At 44.1% G+C, this 20,219-nt stretch overlaps 1 protein-coding gene and 1 pseudogene across 1 annotated transcript in view; both read left to right on the top strand.

Annotated features, from left to right (window-relative positions):
• The window catches only part of LOC145362386 (uncharacterized), an 83,601-nt gene extending 69,882 nt beyond the window's left edge, over window positions 1-13,719 (top strand). The window contains 3 exon segments of the mRNA XM_080218438.1: window positions 9,433-9,567; window positions 10,781-10,940; window positions 12,624-13,719. Of these exon segments, the coding sequence (XP_080074564.1) occupies window positions 9,433-9,567; window positions 10,781-10,940; window positions 12,624-13,505 (1,177 nt within the window). The 3' untranslated portion in view covers window positions 13,506-13,719.
• A 3,187-nt stretch (window positions 13,720-16,906) lies between these two features.
• LOC145362385 (uncharacterized) lies at window positions 16,907-18,085 on the top strand (annotated as a pseudogene).
• The last annotated feature ends 2,134 nt before the right edge of the window (window positions 18,086-20,219 follow it).

Here is a 20,219-nt window from a genome sequence, read left to right as displayed (position 1 = left end):
ATATACTCTTGGGGCTAAAGGGATCAAGGGATATGGGAGGTGGTGGGGGTGGGGGAGAAACAGGATATTGAATTCGATGGTCATGATCAAGATGAATGGTGTAGCAGGCGCAAAGGGCCAAATGGCCTACTCCTGCTTCTAGTTTCTATGTTTCTCTCCACTGTGCCAGCAATCCATCCAGTGGCACAGTGGTTAGCATTGCTGCCTTAAAAAAGCAAATACAACAATGGCTTTGGCATAAACTAGAATGTGACTGACAGTTTCACAATGGAGTCAAGGGCATCAGGAGCAAAAGATACCTTGGGAGGTGTAGAAGAAAGTGACAGAGATTACGAGTGGGTCCTTGGTAGGTTTTCTAAAGAGATTCCCAAAGGAAGTAGCAAGTTGGAAAAAGTCCAGAATAAATTAATCTACAGTTGCACTGGAAACTGTGCCTTACAACTGAATACAAAATACAAAGGGTTCAGGGAACTGGTGGATAAACTGCATAATGGATCTGATTGCTGGCAGGAGAGCATGTCTGTCCTGGGCAATCAGTTACATTGGGAACAGGGGACAGATGATAGGGTGAGTGGTGCTCAGAAAAACCTACTGCTGTTCGGCCAAACCTTGGAACAAGATATTGATTTACAGTCAGAAAATATCAGATCCAGTGAAGAGTTCGAAGATGGCATGGGGACTTTGAGGGAGCTAATTCAGCCACAAAGTGACACCTCCCTGAAGCAGTCCACTCCCTGTGTTTAGCTAAAACCAAACAACTTGAGACACAAATGAGTCACCAGCCAGCAGATGTAGTTGTTTTCTTCAAAAAAAGAATCACTAAAAGTACTCCCACCTCTCCTGTGTGATAAGGAAATGCCAGTGTGTGTGTGATTAGCCATGACTTTTGCACTGTCATGATCCACAACACTTACTCCAAGTTTGTTTGCTCAGTTGAAGGAATACCGTACATTTGAGTCATAATTGTTGAAGCAGGGTGTTCTTTGCAAGCATCGCAGATTTGAAGAATTAGTTTGGAAAGGGGATGAAAATTAATTTAATTTGAACTGCTGTGTGTTTCTATTTGAAATAAATACAGACTGTACCTAAATATAAAAGGAATGATTTGGGTTTGAAATTAAGTTGTTCAAGGTTAGGATTGTGAAGGCCAATTATGCTCCCAAAACATAAAGATAAGGCTGCAAACCAGTTTCAACTTTCCAAAACATTTGAATTAAAATTGTTGAGATTCAATTAACAATACATTTCACAAAGTACTTAAGAACATAAGAACATAAGAAATAGGAGCAGGAGTAGGCCATCTAGCCCTTCGAGCCTGCCCCGCCATTCAATAAGATCATGGCTGATCTGTCGTGGCTCAGTTCCACTTTCCCGCCCTCTCCCCATAACCCTTAATCCCCTCTCTTATCAAGAACCCATCAACCCGCTTCTTAAAAATATTTAGCGAGGCAGCCTCCACCACTTCAACGGGCAGAGAATTCCAGAGATTCACCACCCTTTGAGTGAAGAAGTTCCTCCTCAACTCCGTTCTAAACCGCCTCCCCTTTATCTTGAGGCTGTGCCCCCTAGTCCTACTGTCTTTTTTGAGCGGGAAGAGTCTCTCCACCTCTATCCTATCCATCCCATTCATCATCTTATACGTCTCAATGAGATCTCCCCTCATTCTTCTAAACGCTAATGAGGACAAGCCTAGTTTATTCAGCCTCTCCTCATAGCTCAATCCCCTCAACTCCGGTATCAGCCTAGTAAACCTCCTCTGCACTCCCTCCAGGGCCAAAATATCCTTGCGCAGGTGCGGCGCCCAAAACTGCACACAGTACTCCAGCTGCGGCCTCACCAATGCCCTATACAGCTGCAGCAAGACCTCCCTACTTTTATATTCAATCCCCCTCGCTATGAAGGCCAGCATCCCATTCGCCTTCCTGACCACCTGCTGCACCTGCAGGCTGGGTTTTTGCGACTCATGCACAAGGACCCCGAGGTCCCTCTGCACCGTCGCCTGCTGCAGTTTTTCGCCCCGTAAGTAATAGTCCTTCCTACCATTATTCCTACCAAAGTGGACCACCTCACACTTGCCAACATTAAATTCCATTTGCCATTTCCTGGCCCATTCGCCCAGCCTATCTAGATCCTTCTGCAGACTCTCCACACCCTCCGCACAATTTGCCTTTCCCCCAATCTTGGTGTCATCAGCAAATTTCGACACCCTGCACTCGGTTCCCTCCTCCAGATCATCTATATAAATGGTAAATAGCTCTTTCAACTTTGATTAAATAGTAAATATTGAAAATTGAAATTGGTGTTCAAAAAAGGATAAAAGAGATGAAATTTGAACAAAATTGAAGAAAATAACACGAGAAGTTTTTTAAATTATGTAATTTATTTGCATGCCAAATTTCCTCTGCCCACTCCCCGCCTCTCTAGGTTCTACAGAAAAGTTAACCCTTTCAGCAGACAGTTGATTTTTATAAATCGACACACAGCCTTTGTTTTTTTAATGTAACCTATGATTGGACACATTAACTCACTGAGATCTTGACCAGAGCCAGATGGATTGTTTGTGTTTTTTGTTTAAACAGGTGATGATGGTTTCCAGCTCTGAGTGAAGGCAGCAGTTTTGAGAATGAAAGCAGAGAATAAAAGACTTTACCTTTCAGAAAGCCAACAAGACTGCTTTTGGGATTGGAATTGATAAATATCTGACATGAGTTGCTATTTCAAGCATTTGAAATGGAAATTACCTGGTGTTTAAAGGAAAGAATAAAATTGATAATGCCTGGAATCAAATGGAAATGTTTAATTTCTGTAAAAACATATTATAAGAATACTTAATAATTTATTTGACTCTAAAGATTCTCCAGAACTCCTGAAAGTGTAGTTTAAATCCATACATTTGGGTGTTTATGAAGATTTGAGTGAAAGGGACGTCTCGATGAGATGAATGAGGTGACAGTTTTATCTTGGAGACACTTGTTTCTTTGTCTATGAACTATTTGAGAAAAATGAATTTGATAATCTGGCCACCATCTAAAACACTGGGACTGTACAGGAGGAAACAAGCAAAGACATTGAGATGAAGGACACCTGTAAACCTGACTTTGGATTTTCTTTTGAAGACTCTGACAGAATTATTGAATGGTGCATCCTTTGTAAGACAGTGGAATCCAGGATGATGAAACTAATTGGTAAAATAGACAGCACAATCCCAAAAGACCTGATAATCCTTCCACAAATGCAAAACAATGATTTGTGGAAGAGGGCAGAGAGATGCCAACAAGTAGGGCAAAAGAACACTGTCTGGTTTGAAAGAAAATGAGTGACAACATTTAACAGGGAGGGAAATAAGTGAAGGTGAGATTCCAACAGAGAATTAAAGAAGGAATTGGAACACCGATGTGAGACTGCAGAAATGGTTTGTAAATTGGGAATTAACTTACATCCGAGAGTACACGGTGCAGCTGTACTGAAAAGTGAAGGGCAGTCCAGTGGCAGAGTGGTTAACACTACTCCCTTACAGCGCCAAGGACCTGGATTCAATTCTAGCCTTGGATGACTGCCTGTATAGAGTTTACACATTCTCCTTGGGTCTGCGTGGATTTCCTTTAGGTGTTCCAGTTTTTTGCCTTCATCCAAAGATGTGCGAGTTGATTGGCCATAGTAAATTGTGCCTTATTGCCAGCTGGACTAGCAGGGTAAATAAGTGGGGTTATGGGGATATGGCCTGGATGGGATTGTGGTCTGTGCAGACTCGATGGGCCTCCTTCTGCACTGTAATGATTCTATGATTTAAATGGGACTTTCTCAGCTACTGGACCAACAGCATGACATGAAATGGTTAATATGGTCTGAAGAGTAAGAAATCACTTTGAAATGATAAAGGCACTGACACATACTCCATAGAGAAACTGATTGTAAGACCAAACTAAATGGAATTTTTGATTAGATCAAATGAAGCCGAGGGAGAAATAATAGTTAATCAGAATGAATTACAAGATGGATACAGGTGAAGGAACAGCTTTGAGAATTTTTTTTAAGTCTATGCAATTTGTATAGGAATTATATGTTATCACTGCTTTTATATCCAATTATACCGGTTCAATTATATCTAAAAATTAGTTATGAGAAGAAGATTGTAAAGGGAAAGGAAGTTGGCTATCTTGGACAAGGCCAATGAACAAAAGGGGGGAAATATCAGAGTGAATTAATAGATTTCATAAAAGAGGTGATAGATGTAATACCCCTGCATTCGAGTAAAATCACATGTTTGTCAAATGCTCTACGTCAAGGTTCTAATATCAGCAAGGTTGTTTACTTGTTTGAGGAACAAACAATTTCTAGATTACAGACAAGCCTTGGGTGAAGTTTTAATAATAAACCTACATTGGCAAGGTAGGAATTTTAGAACAATGTTTTGTGTTTTGACTAACAGTATAGCATTGATATCTGTATTGCAGCTGAGAGCGGTGTTGGAAAGCTCAGTGGGATTGGTGAGTGAATTTGGGCTTTGCAGGTTGGACTCTGGTTGTGGAGGTACTGAATGCCCCGGGGGCAGGATTTTGGGAAATCGCCTTTGGTTCAGGAACCTGAGGAAAATTCATATTTCTACAGGGGTGGCCACCCAACTGAAGTGATTAAAGTCGCTTGTCTAGTTCACCATTGTACCTTAAAATAAATTTCAATTCATTTGCTGTTTCAGAGGCTTTTCTTGATGGTTAAGTCCCTTTCAAACTAAAGCATTTAGAGGGTCAATATGGAACTGAGTTACCATGCTGTTGTAACCAAATCAAATTGTGTCTAAATATTAATAGTATATCCCTTTAAAGCTGACAGAAAAGCTTTACGAAGGTTCAAGTAAGATTCACAAGGATGTTAACAGAGCTGAGTGTGTTTAAGTCACAGGATAGATTGAACAGGCTGGGGATAATTTTGCCAGGAAAGAGAAGGCTGAAGACTGACCTGACAGAGATTTTAATGGGTGTGATAGGATTGATATCATCAAGTCATCACTGTGATTACAGGATAGAAATCTGGAACTGACAATTCTAGTTCTCACAGAAAATCGTTCTTCATCTCAAATTATAAATATATGTCCCCACACACTCCCTCTTTCCTAAAGTTTATTTATCAGTCAAAAGCAAAGTTTACTTTAAGACTGCAATGAATTTACAGTGAAATTTCCCTAATCGCCATATTACAGCGCCTGTTCGGGTCAATGCACCTAACCAGTACATCTTTCAGACTGTGAGAAGTAACCAGAGCCCCGGGAAAAATCCGTGCAGACCTATTGATCGTAAAATTAAGTCATCCTACTATCCTCCTCTTGCTTTTTCTCCAATTTTCCTCCCCTGAAGGTGTTGCCTCTCGACTTCAGTCTCATACTCACCTATTGTCCTCCCCAATATGTCACCCAGTTCTCGAAGTCATTCCATCTAAATTTAACAACCTATTTTACTATAAGGTGACATTCCAATCCAATCCAGTGATATCCCATTGTACTTTGTGAAAGGGCGGGGTCACTGCGCCCAACTTTCCATTCCAGTCCCAGGGTTTTGGATACTGCGGTCTGGATGCGTAATGGCGGCTGCATCTCCCACACTCCATCGCGCCGCAGAAACCACTCTATCCGCCGCGCAGGCGGGCGGTCTGGGACTGCGCATGTCCAAGGGAGAGGAGAAGCTGCACGTGTGCCGATGAGCGCCCACCCCCTGACCCTCGTGCTGAGGTGTTGGCCAATGGAAAAAGTTGGAGGACCGGAAGGACTCTGCTCCTCCAGCCAATCAGTGTATGAGCTTTGTGTGACTGAAGATGGAGTTTCAGAAACATTAAAACTTCCTCCTGTGAGTAAAACACTTTCTTTTCTCCCCCTTTCCATTTCTTTTCCCATTCTGGGGGAAATTGGGGACCTGCAGCAACTGAAGGGTAAGGAAGTGAGTCCAGTCTGTATATTCCACACATTGTCAGTCCAGTGAGATAGACAGATATCTGTCTGGCAGCCTGCATGGAGATTTTCAGCTCTCTGTATCCAGGACAGGAAGCAGTGAGCATGGATCTGTCAATCAGACTCAATCAGCATCTTCAGGAGAATTGGGAGGGTGAATATTAGATACAGCAGAGTGAGAATGGAGGGAGAGTGTGTGGGATGGAGATTTACAGCTTTTAGGGAATGAGAGAGGAAAGAATGTTCCACAGAAACTAGAATTATTATTGTAAAAGACTGAGTTTTATTTGCTGTAAAAATGTAAGAGTTTAATTGCTGTGTATGTAAAGAATGTGCAATGAAGATAAACGTACTGACGAGAGAGACCTTCAAACTCTGATTCGCCTCAACATTTAAAACTATGTAAATAAGGGATTGTACAGAATCAGCTAAAGGGATATATTGAACCAGTTCTCTTGTATTCCTGTCTAAGATAATGAGAGAAGGTGGTGTGTCAGTAATTTAGGATCCAGTTAAATTAATCGACTGATCAAATGGACCAATAGTCACGTAACAACAGCCCCAACTCTGACATGAGGTAATCATCACTTTGGGGATAAAAGTAGAGATTCTGAAGGTCTTCCTTGCGAACCAAATATTGAAGACTCCCGAGGCTGAGTTCCAAGGAAATTCTTGTCAGAAAAGGAGTCAGACTCCCGAGGCTGAACTCCTGTGAAAGAAGGAGCCAGACAGGGGTACGCTTCTACAGACTGATCACCCACATGAAGTGGTAAAAGTCAATGTCTTGAAGTGGTTCAGTAAAACTTTTTCATTCAATAAACTTTTTTAAATTTACTAATTCACATTTGGACCTGATGTCCTTGACTCAGTTGTCATATTGTCAGTCACATTCTAGCACATAGCAAAGCCAATGTTGTATTTGCTTTTATAGTATAGAAACATAGGAACTATAAGCAGGAGTAGGAGAGTCTGCTCCACCATTCATCTTGATCATGGCTGATCACCAAATTCAATATCCTGATCCCCCCCTTTCTCCCATATTCCTTGATCCTCTTACCCCAAGAGCTGTATCTAATTTCTTCTTGAAATCAATCAGTGTTTTGGCCTCAACTATAGGGTGGCACAGTGCCAAGCACTGCTGCCTCACAGCGCCAGGGACCCACCTTCAATTCCAGACTTGAGTGACTGTGCGAGTTTGCACGTTCTCCATGTCTGCATGGGCTTCCTCCAAGTGCTCCAGTTTCCGACCACAGACCAAAGGTGTGCAGGTTGGGTGGATTTGCAATGCGAAATTCCATCTTCGTGTTCCAAGATGTGTAGGTTGGATGGATTAGCCATGTTAAGTGTGTGAGGTTATGGGCATAGGGTGGGACAAAGGGCCTGGGTAAGGTCACTGTTCGAGAGAGTCGGTGCAGACCTGATGGGCTGAATGGTCTTCTAGATTATAGGGATTCGATGATTTACTATCTACAATCTGGGGTGTTGTTAGAACATAGATCCATAGAACATTACAGCACAGAAACAGGCCTTTTGGCCCTTCTTGGTTGCGTCAAATCATTTTTCTGCCTAATCCCACTGACATGCACCTGGACCATATCCCTCCAAACCCCTCTCATCCTTGTACCTGTCCAAGCTTTTCTTAAATGTTAAAAGTGAGCACTCTTCATGGCACTCTATTCTTCTTTTCCTGATGACATTCTATCACTGCCCATCTCTGTGGAGTTTGATTTTGGACCTGAATGGTTCTTATCAACTCGCTTACATGCTGTTTCTTTTGGGTGTCTGGTCTCCCAGTGCAACTTTCTATAACTCTGCTATTTGTCTGGTACATCTATGATTCATTCACAATGTGACTTTAAGGCTATTACTTAACTGTGTCCACCCAGGCATGCCAAATATTGACCCTTGCAACAGAGTCAACTAAGGACACAGGGACACTCACATGAGAAATTTGTGAGGGATTCATTTTCTGTTGAAGAACTTGCCAATTCGTCTCACTCAGTTTACAAACATTGCATCAATCTACTCTCTTTTTTTGGCCAAGTGGCAGCCTGCATCTTGTTTTCATGTTTTTTTGCTGCCAGATGGAGCTGTCCTTTATTCTGCCACTAACACCTTATTCTGGACCAATGCTTTGTTTCTTTGCAACAACCATTACCTCTCCCTTTCATTCCAGGACATTTTTGTCATTTGATTTCACCCACCCTCTCACCAATCCCTAACTCAAACAGCAATCTACTGAAAGCAGTGAGACCGGCCATTCCAGCAGAAAGAAACCTTCCGACCCTCCCACTTCACCCACTATCAGAATGAACATGGTTCAGTCCTGGATATGATTAACTGCAGCAATAACAGCAGAATCCAATTCCTGTCATCACTTGTGAACTTGTTGGTGTCTCAGCAGGGCAGATGATTGAGTGAATCCCTTCCCACAGTCAGTGCAGGTGAAAGGCCTCTCCCCAGTGTGAACTCGCTGGTGTGTCCGCAGGGCGGATGATGTTCTAAACCTCTTTGTGCAGTGACAGCAGCTGTATGGTCTCTCCCCAGTGTGAAAGCACTGGTGAATCATCAGTACCTGGGAGCTTTTGAATCCCCGCCCACAGTCGGTGCATCTAAAGGGTCTCTCGTTGGTGTGAGTGACTTTGTGTCTCAGCAGGGCGGATGACTGAGCAAAACGCTGTCCACACACAAAGCAGGTGAATGGCCTCTGCCCAGTGTGAACTCGTTGGTGTGTCTGTAAGGTGGATGAATCACTGAATCCCTTCCCACAGTGAGAACAGGTGAATGGTTTCTCCCCAGTGTGAACTCGCTGGTGCACCCGGAGGTTTGATGATGTTTTGAATCTCTTTGTGCAGTGAGAGCAGCTGAACGGTCTCTCCTCAGTGTGAATACGCTGGTGGGACATCAGTTCCTGAGAGCTTTTGAAACCACGCCCACAGTGGGAGCATTTAAAGGGTTTCTCATTGGTTTGAGTGACTTTGTGCATCAGCAGTTGGGATGACTGAGTGAACTCATTCCCACACTTGGTGCCATTGAATGACCCGACTCCAGTGTGAACCTGCTGGTGTGTCAGGAGGCTGGATGACCGCGTGAAGCATTTCCCACATTTGGAGCAGGTAAACGGTTTCTCCCCAGTGTGAACTCGCTGATGTGTCTGCAAGTGAGATAACTGAGTGAATCCCTTCCCACACTGAGAGCAGGTGAATGGCCTCTCCCCAGAATGAACACGCTGGTGTGTCTGCATATTGGAAAACTGAGTGAATCCCTTCCCACACATCGTGCAAGTGAACGGTCTCTCCTTGGTGTGAACTCACTGGTGAATCCGCAGGCTGGATGAATCACTGAATCCCTTCCCACACTGAGGGCAGGTGAATGGCCATAACCCAGTGTGACTGCTGATGTGTTTCCAGTTTGGATGGATACTTAAACCCCTTCCCACAGTCCCCACATTTCCAACGTTTCTCCATGATGCAGGTGTCCTTGTGTCTCTCCAGGTCAGACAATCAGTCAAAGCCACAGAGGGTTACAGTTCCCCCCACTGCTAATAACCATGTGGTTTTCGTTCAGGCTGTAGAACTGGTTAAAGCTCTTTCCACAGTCAGTTCACTGGAGCACTCGTACTCGGAAGTGTACGTGTCTTGGTCCTTTTCCAGCCACACTGACGTTTAAAGCCTTCTGAAGCAAACAGAACAGACAAAGACATTCACCTTCTAGAATCAGAGGCCATTGATATTCACTTTGCAATGAATCAAATGCAAATGCCAGATCCTGACATGACGTTTGGTTTGAGGTTTCTTGCTGAAAATTCTTCCCTTCTAATATCCTGTAAAAGAGTTTACAAAAGGCATTACTGTCAGTACTGGGTAGAAATTCAGAACAGACAATTCTAGTTTCTATGGAACATTCTTTCCTCATTCATTCCCCAAAAGCTGTAAATCTCCATCCCCCACCCTCTCCTTCCCTTCTCATTCTGTTGTATCTAATATTCACCCTCCCAATTCACCAAAGATCCTCAGACAGCACCTTCCAGAACCAGGACCATTTCCATCTGAAGGATAAGGGCAGCAGTTACTTGGGAGTTCCCCTCCAAGCCACTCACTATCCTGACTTGGAAATATATCACCATTCCTTTTCAGTCACTGGGTCAAAATCCACAAATTCCCTCCCTACCAGCAGTGTGGGTTAACACAGTGAGAAGTCTGACAACACCAGTTCTCCACACACCTGACGAAGGGGCAAACCCCTAAAGCTTTTGGGTTTACTATCAAATAAAGCTGTTGGACTTTAACTTGGCATTGTGAGACTTCTTAGTGTGTTTACCCCAATCCAATGCCGGCATCTCCACATCATTGTGGGTTAACCCACAAATACAGACTGTAGCGATTCAAGATTTTAGCTCACCACCACTTTCTCAACGGCAACTAGGGATGGGCAATAAATGCTGACCAGTCAGCGACATCCATGTCTCATGAATGAATAAATTAAAAGATTTCCCTGAAGGTGCTGATTGAGGCTGATTGATAGATCCATGCTCACTGCTTCCTGCCCTGGACACAGAGAGCTGAAAATCTTCAAGCTGACAGCCACGTTACAGTTTTACATTTGGCCATTAATGAGCAGACTGATGATGTGTGTAATACACTGTATTACCTGGTTACAGACTCATGAAGAATGTGAGGAGGTTCTTTATTTAGGCAGCGAGAGTGACCTGGAAGTTAAAAAAAACTGAAGCCCAGAATGAGAAAAGAAATGGAAAGGAGGGGGGGGAAAGAAAGTGTTTTACTCACAAATGTTGGAGACAGAAGGAAGTTTGATTCTGCCTGAAGCTCAGTCTTCATTCAGAGAGAGAGCAGCAGCAGCAGCTTTGCTGGGCAGGAATGAGCAGCTCAACAAGCTCAATGTCCACGTCCGCATTCAGACAATGGGGAGCTCTGATTGGCTGGAGGACCAGCGTCCTTCCGGTCCTCCAGCTCTTCTCATTGGTCAATACCTCAGCGCGACGGCCGAGGAAGGGGGACACGCCCCGCACATGCGCAGTTTCCCCTCTCCATTGGACATGCGCAGTCCGGACCAGGGGGGCAGGGGGAGATCACCGAGCGGCTTCTCGCTCTGGGCGGAGCCGCCAGCCGCTTGTCTGGAAACCTTGGCTCGAGGAGGGGAAGGGGAACAATGGGTGGGGGCGGGGCTCCCGGGTCCACGAGCCTGGGCCTGCGCACTGGAACCCCGAGACGTCACCGCGGAGCAGAGTGATTCCTATTGGCTGATTTGGGCTCTGTCGTGGCGTCACGAGTTGTCCACTGAGTTTCCGAGTGAAACTTCCTCCTCTGGGCAACATCCGGGAGGGAATCAATGTCTCCCCCTTTCCATTTCTATTCTCATTCTGGGGGAAATTGGGGACCTGCAGCAACTGAAGGGTAAGGGAGTGAATCCAATGAGGCTGCAGACTCTGGAAACATTACAGACGAACATTGGAATGAGGAGCAGGAGCAGCCCAGGCCCAGGTATCTCTCATTCTCTCTCAAAGACATTGACATCCTTTAGCTCTCTCACTGTGACACGTTTATATATCTGGCTAATCGGATGGCCTCTTACCCAATGTTCATAATTCAAGGGGAAGTTTTCCCAGGAGAGGGCTAACATTTTAATGAACAGTAAATTTGTATGGGAGAGAAATATGTTTAATGTATACAATGTACATGGTATGTACTATGTTATTTACTATTCCCTATTTCTTGTCTTAAAATATGTAGCAGTGTATCAACATTATCTATTTCCAGTGATGGAAACATTACAACATGGAAGGCACCCATTTGGCAACTCAAATCCATGCCAATCTCTGTAGAGCAATTAGGTCAATCCCATTCCCTCTCTGTATCCCCATTCCCCCGTGTTTCATGTCACAGTGGAAGTTCCAAAGGATCTTCCAAAGGAGTGGAGTTGGGTCATGGCACTGAGGTGGAAATAGGTGGTCTTAATGATGTGGCAATGTGGCTGGAAGCTCAACTTGGGCTGAAATATTTTACCATGGTTGTAAAGAGATTGGTTCAGCCTCAGACAGCTGCCAGAAAGAGGGAGAGATTTGCTGGTGAGGGAGTGGAGTTTGTAGTGGGGACTGAAGACAATGGGTTCAGTCTTCCCAGTGTTTATATGAAAGAAATTTCTGTTCTTTTGCTACTGGATGTCAGACAAGTCAGGATGGTGTGTGAGTTGGAGGGGAACTTGAAGGTGATGGTGTTCCCATCTGTTTGCTACACTGGTCCTTCTAGATGGGTGGAGGTTGAGGGTTTGGGAAACTTTCTGCCAAAGTCCTAATTGAGTTGTCAATGTCCAAATCCCTCTCCTACTTCTCTCTATCTTCTCTCACAGTGTCCAGAGTCTTGTGTCCAGACCGTGTGGTAGATTTCCTAACCTGAAGGATATCAGTGAACCCACTGGGTTTTTATGACAATCCAGCAGCTTTTATGATCACTTTTTTCCTCGTGCCAGCCCCACAAATGACCAGCTTCATTCAGCTCAATTTCACAACCTGCCTTTGTGTTTTTGTAGGTTCTCTCTCACTTTTTTTTCTGTTTTAAATCAGTTTCACAGGGTTTTAGAAGAGGAGGATTTGCAGTTGGGAAACTGAAACCAAATATTATATCAAAGCCTGGTGGAGCTAGCCAATTTATTGTAACCTGAATATCAGTGTGTTTCGAACATGGAAGGAAATAGCACCATTCATAATGAAGCAAAACTGTACACGTGTTCTGTGTGTGGTCAAGACTTCAACCAATCATCCAGCCTTTCAGAACATAATTGCAGTCACAACAGGGAGAAGCTGTGGAAATGTGGGGACTGTGGGAAGGAATTCGATTACCCATCCCAGCTGGAGATTCATCAGCGCAGTCACAGTGGGGAGAGACCATTCACCTGCTCCCAGTGTGGGAAGGGATTCACTCAGTCAAACAGCTTACATGTTCACCAGAGGACTCACACTGAGGAGAGACCATTCACCTGCCCCCAGTGTGGGAAGGGATTCACTACCTCATCCCATCTGCAGAAACATCAGCGAATTCACACCGGGGAGAGGCCATTCACCTGCTCTGTGTGTGGGAAGGGATTCACTCAGTCTTCCAACCTCACGTTACACCAGCGAATTCACACTGGGGAGAGGCCATTCACTTGCTTTCTGTGTGGGAAGAGATTTGCTCAGTCAGCCACCCTCTTCACACACCAGCGGATTCACACTGATGAGAGACCTTTTAAATGTCCAGACTGTGGAAAATGCTTTAAAAATTCTGTAAATCTGCACTATCATCAACGTGTTCACACTAATGAGAAACCATTCAGGTGCTCTCACTGTGGGACTGGGTTCAAGCAATCATCTCAACTGACTGTACACCAGCGCACTCACACTGGGGAGAGACCGTTCACCTGTTCCCAGTGTGGGGATGGATTTGCTCACTCATCCACTCTGCTGACACACCAGCGAATTCACACTGGGGAGAAGCCGTTCATTTGTTCCAAGTGTGGAAAGGGATTCAATCAGTCTTCCAATCTGCTGAGACACCAGCGAGTTCACAAGTAACTGTTGTGATTGGATTTTGCTGTTTTCATGTTCAGACTGTTGAACCTTTGGGTCTGTTTCTGCTGAATTGAAAAGCGATTCCAGCTCTGTTATAGGTGTTGTTATAATTGGTCTTAAAGGGGAGGATATGGGGTCAGGAAACTTGCACGGAACATCAGATCAGGATTGGATGAAATTGCACAACGTATTATAACCTGAACAGCAAAAAATTTTGAACGTGGAAGAAAATAGCACCGTTTTCATTATCTAAAAGTTGCAAGATCTGGGGAAGATTCCAGTAGATTGCAAAATAGCAAATGTAACTCCTTTACTCAAAAAAAGGAAGAAGGCAAAAAAGTAACTAAAGGCCACTTAATCGAAAATCTGATGTAGGGAAAATATTAAAGCTTTATTAAAGATATCATGAGAATGAGAAAAAGTCAGACAATAAGAGAGAGTCAACACGGTTTGAGAAAGGGATATCATATTCAACCTATTTACTGGAGTTCTTTGAAGGAGTCACATACGCTTTGGATAAAGGGGGTTAGTTGGCTGGGTGGCTGGTTTGTGATGCACAGTTTTACCAACAGCACAGTTCAATTGTCGTGCCAACCAAGGTTATTCATGAAGGTGCTGTCTCCTCAATTTTGCCCCTCACCTGAGGTGTGGTGATCTAAGATGATGAAAGGTATGGATAAAGTAGACGTGGAGCAGATGCTTCCTCTTCTGGGGCATTCTAGGATGAGCGGTCTAGTCTTAGGATAAGGGGTAGCAAATCTAAAACAGAGTTGAAGAGAAACTGCTTCTCCCAAAGGGTTGTGAATCTGTGGAATTCACATTGCAGTGGATGTTGGGACAGTGAGAAAATTTAAGGAGGAGTTAAACAGATTTTTAATTGGTAATGAGTTGAAGTGTTTTGGGGAGAAGGCAGGAAAATAGGAATGAGGAGCATTTCAGCCGTGACCGAATGATGGAATAGACTCAGTTGGCCGAATGGTCTAATTCTGCTCCTATATCTTATGAATTTATGATCCTCAGGTTAAGTGACCATCAGTCAGCTCTCCTTCTCAGTGAGACATCTGGGAGATGGTGACTTTATATATTGGTAAATGGGGCAGCAAAGGTGAATGTACTGTACTTAGATTTCCAAAATGCATCTGATAAGCTGCCACATCAAAGCTTAATACGGAAAATAGAATCTCACAGTGTAGAGGGGTAACATGACATGGAAAGATGATTGGCTAGCTAACAGGAAACAGAGTTGGCACACATGGATCTTTATCTGGTTGGCAGGATGTGACAAGTGATGTGCCAAAGTGATCAGACCTGGGACCCCGACTTTTAACAATTTATATAAATGACTTGGATGCAAGCATGGTCGTTAAATTTGCTGAGGAGAAAATAAGTTGTGAAGAGGATGTAAGGAATGTAGATAGGTTCAGCTAATGGGCAAAGATTTGGCAAATTGAGTATAAGATGGGCAAATGTGGAATTATCAATTTTGGCTGGAATTCCTGCCAAATTTTAAAAAAACATTAAATGGTGAGAGATTGCAGAACTCTGAGATTCAGAGGGATCTGGGTCTCCTAAAGCATGAATCACAAAAGGCTGAAACGCAAGTACAACAAGTAATCAGGAAAGTTAATAGAATGTTATTGTTTATTCTGAGGAAATTGGTTACAAAGGGAGTGAGCTTATGTTTCAGTCATACAGGACACTGGTGACACCACATCTGGAGTGTTATTAAAGTACTGAACTCCTTATTTAAGTAAAATGTAAATGCATTGGAAGCAGTTCAGAGAATGCCTACCAGATTAATACAATAAAATTGGCAGGTTGTCTTACGAGGAAAGATTGGAGTGTCTGGGCTTGTGTCCACCGGAGTTCAAAAGAGTAAGAGGTACTTTGATTAAAGCCCTTTAGGTTTGAGGGTTATTGACTGGGTTGATGTGGAAAGGATGTTTTTTTTCTTGTGGGAGAATCTTGAAGAAGGAGACACTATTTAAAATGTGTTGCTAATTTAAGACAGAGATGGGGAGAAATGTTTTCTTTCAGAGAATCATGGATCTTTGGAACTCTCTTCCTCAAAAGGCAGAGGAACCAGAATCTTGGAATATTTTGAAGACAGAACAAAATGATCTCCTAATTAACTAGGAGATGGAAGATTATTGGTGAGGGTAGTGGGCAGGAATGTGGGGTTGAGGTCATCCCCAATGTCGGAACAGGCTCGAGGGGTTGAGTGGCCTCTTTCTGTTCCTAATTATTATGTTTGAATGGGTCTGTTTCTATTAATAAACAGCAGTCCATTTATATGTCTGTTAATATTGTTAATAATAGTCAAATAAATTGGCTTTGTGTTAAACACATGGTGCTATGCCTTTTCAATATCTCTTACACGGAATAGTCCAAAGACATGTGAGTTACGTTGATTGACCATGGTAAAATTGACCCTAGTGTCTGTGGGAATAGGAAGGTTATTAAGTAAGGTTACAGGAATAGGGTCTGGGTGGGATTGTGGTCGGTGCAGACTGGATGAGATGAATAGCCTCCTTCTGCATTGTAGGGATTCTATAATTCTAGTCTTGTAATAGAATATTGTAACTATGTTAATATATTTCAAGGCATCGTTATTCTGATAGAGAAGGAGTGCATGTCAACTCCCTGTACAGCAATCCAGTTAGACCCATTGCCCCTCCATATACTCATTCTCCTGCAAGAGTATTTGCTTCAAATGCATATCCAATTTCATTTTGAAATCTTTAACTGCCTTCACTGCCACCAGATCCATGGGCACCTAGTTCCAGATCATGACCACTTGCTGCACCCACCATATCTCCAACCAGGTAATGAGTGCTGCATATTACACACATTTGAACAGGAAGTGATGTGCATGGATTCATTAACCAACATGAATTGGCACCTTTAGGAGAATTGGGAGGCTATTTATTGGGATACAGCAGGGTAAGAATAGTGGGGAAAAGTGAAGCATTTTCTATAAAAACTAGACTGGTCTTTTCTGAATTTCTAAGTTGCACTGACAGTGATGAATTTTGGAAATTCATGTTACAGGATATCAGAAGAGGATTTCCAGACAGAAACCTCAAAATAAATACTCGTGGTGATCTGACAGATTAACTCCATTCATCGGAACCTGGACAACATCAGCCTTTGGAATCTACAAAGGGAAATATTTATCTGTTCTGCCTGCTTCAAGAGATTTCAACCATAAGTGTGATAGGAAAAGCATGGAGTCACACAGATCCGAGTGAGAGTGTTCCAGTGAACTGACTGTGGAAAAAAACTCCAACACAGCTTGAAAAGACATCACCAGTCACATTTGGGGTGAGACCGTTCAGGTGTTTTGTTGTGGATGAGGCTTCAGCTGACTGTCAAACTGTGAGAGACACATGGACACCGGCACCATGGAGAAGCCATGGAAATGTGGAGACTGTGGTAAAGGATTCCATTTTCCACACCAACTGGAAACTCATCGATGTAATCACACTGGGGAGAGGCCATTCATTTGCTTGGAGTGTGGGAAGGGATTTGCTCATTCATCCTCCCTGCAGACACACAAACGAGTTCACACAGGGGACTGGCCATTCACCTGCCCCGAGTGTGGGAAAGGATTCAAAAGTTCATCCCACCTGCAGAAACACAATCGGGTTCACAGCGGGGAGAAGCCATTCACCTGCTCCGATTGTGGGAAGGGATTCAATGAATCATCCAACTTGCTGATGCACCAGCGAGTTCACACTGGGGAGAAATGGTTCACGTGCTCGGAGTGTGGGAAGGGATTCACTCAGTTATCCCACCTGCAGACACACGAGCGAGTTCACACCGGGGAGAGGCCATTCCTCTGCTCTGAGTGTGGGAAGGGATTCAGTAATTCATCCAACCTGCAGAGGCACCAGCGAATTCACACCAGGGAGAGACCGTTCAGCTGCTCCGAGTGTGGGAAGGGATTCACTGATTCATCCTATCTGCTGATACATCAGCGCGTTCACACTGGGGAGAGGCCGTTCATCTGCTCTGAGTGTGGGAAGCGTTTCCCTTATGCATCAAATCTGCAAAAACACCGCCGATTGCACACTGGGGAGAGACCATTCACCTGCTCCGACTGTGGGAAAACATTCACTCAGTCATCCCACCTGCAGACACACTAGCGGGTTCACACTGGGGAGAGACCATTTACCTGCTCTCAGTGTGGGAAAGGATTCAGTAATTCATCCAACCTGCAGACACACCAGCGAGTTCACACTGGGGAGAGACCATTTACCTGCTCTGACTGTGGGAAAGGATTCACTAAATCATCACAACTGCTGAGACATCAGCGAATTCACAAGTGATGACAGGGGTTGGATTCTGCTGTTATTGCTGCTGTTAATCACATCCAGGACTGAACCATGTTCATTCTGACAGTGGGTGAAGTGAGAGGGTTGGAGTGTTTCTTTCTGCTGGACTGGCCGGTCTCACGACTTTGCTTCCAGTGGGCTGATGTTCTTTAAATCTAGGAGAGCACATTTCCACTGAAATGATCCATAAAAGCTGATGAAGGACATTTACTCTATCCTGGATAGTAAATAGAGGTTTTTCCACCACGACAGGTAGATGTACAATAAGTACATTTGTCTCTGTTCCATTGAGTCTACAGCACAGGGCCAGGTCAGTCGGCTCAATTGGTCTATGTCAGTATTTATGCTCCACATGAGCCTCCACACACCCCTCTTCATCTCCCCCCATCAGCATATCCTTCTATTCCTTTCTCCCTCATGTACGTATCTCGCTTCCCCTTCAATATATTCACGCTGTTCACCTCAACTGTTCACTATGGTAGTGAGTTCCACATTCTCACCACTCGCTGGGTAAAGAGGTTTCTCATTAAATCCCTGTTGGATTATTGAACCCCTTCCTAATCTTAGAGACTTCCACCAGGTCACCCTTCAGTCTTCTCGGGGTCCTTGTGCATGAGTCGCAAAAACCCAGCCTGCAGGTGGTCAGGAAGGCGAATGGGATGCTGGCCTTCATTGCGAGGGGGATTGAATATAAAAGTAGGGAGGTCTTGCTGCGGCTGTATAGGGCATTGGTGAGGCCGCAGCTGGAGTACTGTGTGCAGTTTTGGTCGCCGCACTTACGCAAGGATATTTTGGCCTTGGAGGGAGTGCAGAGGAGGTTTACTAGGCTGATGCCGGAGTTGAGGGGGTTGAACTATGAGGAGAGGCTGAATAAACTAGGCTTGTACTCGTTAGAGTTTAGAAGAATGAGGGGAGATCTCATTGAGACATATAAGATGATGAATGGGATGGATAGGATAGAGGTGGAGAGACTCTTCCTGCTCAGAAAGGACAGTAGGACTAGGGGGCACAGCCTCAAGATAAAGGGGGGTGCGGTTTAGAACGGAGTTGAGGAGGAACTTCTTCACTCAAAGGGTGGTGAATCTCTGGAATTCTCTGCCCATTGAAGTGGTGGAGGCTGCCTCGCTAAATATTTTTAAGACGCGGGTTGATGGGTTTTTGATAAGCGAGGGGATTAAGGGTTATGGGGAGAGGGTGGGAATGTGGAACTGAGCCATGACAGATCAGCCATGATCTTATTGAATGGCGGGGCAGGCTCGAAGGGCTAGATGGCCTACTCCTGCTCCAATTTCTTATGTTCTTATGTTCCCGATCTGCCCTGACTTTCTATTTCATTGGTAGTCTCTTGGCTTTGAGGATGAATTGCCTGATCTGATTGTTAAATCCACCCATCTCCCTTGATTCCATTATCCTTAATACTCTCATCTCACAACCTTCTCACAATCTCAGTTTTTAAATTTTCTGTTGACTGAATCTGATCAGAATTCCAGATTTCTATTTTCCGTGAAGTGATTCCTGATATTGCTGCTGAACACCCCAGTCTCAGTTAAACAAATAAACATTGCTGATTTGTATATTTAAATGGTGACATTTTTAAAAAAAGCACAGTGGTTAGCACTGCTGTCTCATAGCGACAGGGACCCAGTTCAATTCCGGCCTTGGCTCTGTGTGGAGCTTGTACATTCTCCCCGTGTCTGTGTGGGTTTCCTCTGGGTGCTCCGGCTTCTGCTCACCATCTGAAAGATGTGCTGTTCGTGCATTGACCCAAACAGATGCTGGAGTGTGGCGACTCAGGGAATTTCACAGTAACTTCATTGCCGTGTTAATGTAAGCCTTATTTGTGATTAATAAATAAATTTTAACTTCAAAAACAAAAAAAAAGCACAGTGGTTAGCCCTGCTGCCTGACAGCGCCAGGGACCTGGGTTCGATTCCCGGCTTGGGTCACTATCTGTGTGGAGTTTGCACATTCTCCCCATATCTGTGTGAGTTTCCTCCGGGTGCTCCGGTTTCCTCCCCAGTCCAAAGATCTGCAGGCTAGGTGGGCTGGCCATGCTAAATTGACCTTAGTACCCTCAGGGGGATTAACAGGGTAAATAGGTGAGATTACAGGGATAGGGCCTGAATGGGATTGTTGTTCAGTGCAGGCTCAATGGGCCAAATGGCCTGCTTCTGCACTGTAGGAATTCGATAATAATTGCAGTTAAAAACTGGAGAAGCTGGAAATGGGAAGTAAAAACAGTAAGTTGTGGAAATGGGAAGTAAAAACAGAAAGTTGTGGAAATGGGAAGTAAAAACAGAAAGTTGTGGAAATGGGAAGTAAAAACAGAAAGTTGTGGAAATGGGAAGTAAAAACAGAAAGTTGTGGAAATGGGAAGTAA

Source organism: Carcharhinus amblyrhynchos, unplaced genomic scaffold (genome assembly GCF_965287045.1).
Source record: "Carcharhinus amblyrhynchos unplaced genomic scaffold, sCarAmb.v2.hapA scaffold_38, whole genome shotgun sequence".
In the NCBI taxonomy this organism is placed as follows: domain Eukaryota; kingdom Metazoa; phylum Chordata; class Chondrichthyes; order Carcharhiniformes; family Carcharhinidae; genus Carcharhinus; species Carcharhinus amblyrhynchos.
This window is presented reverse-complemented; position numbering and strand designations above follow the sequence as displayed.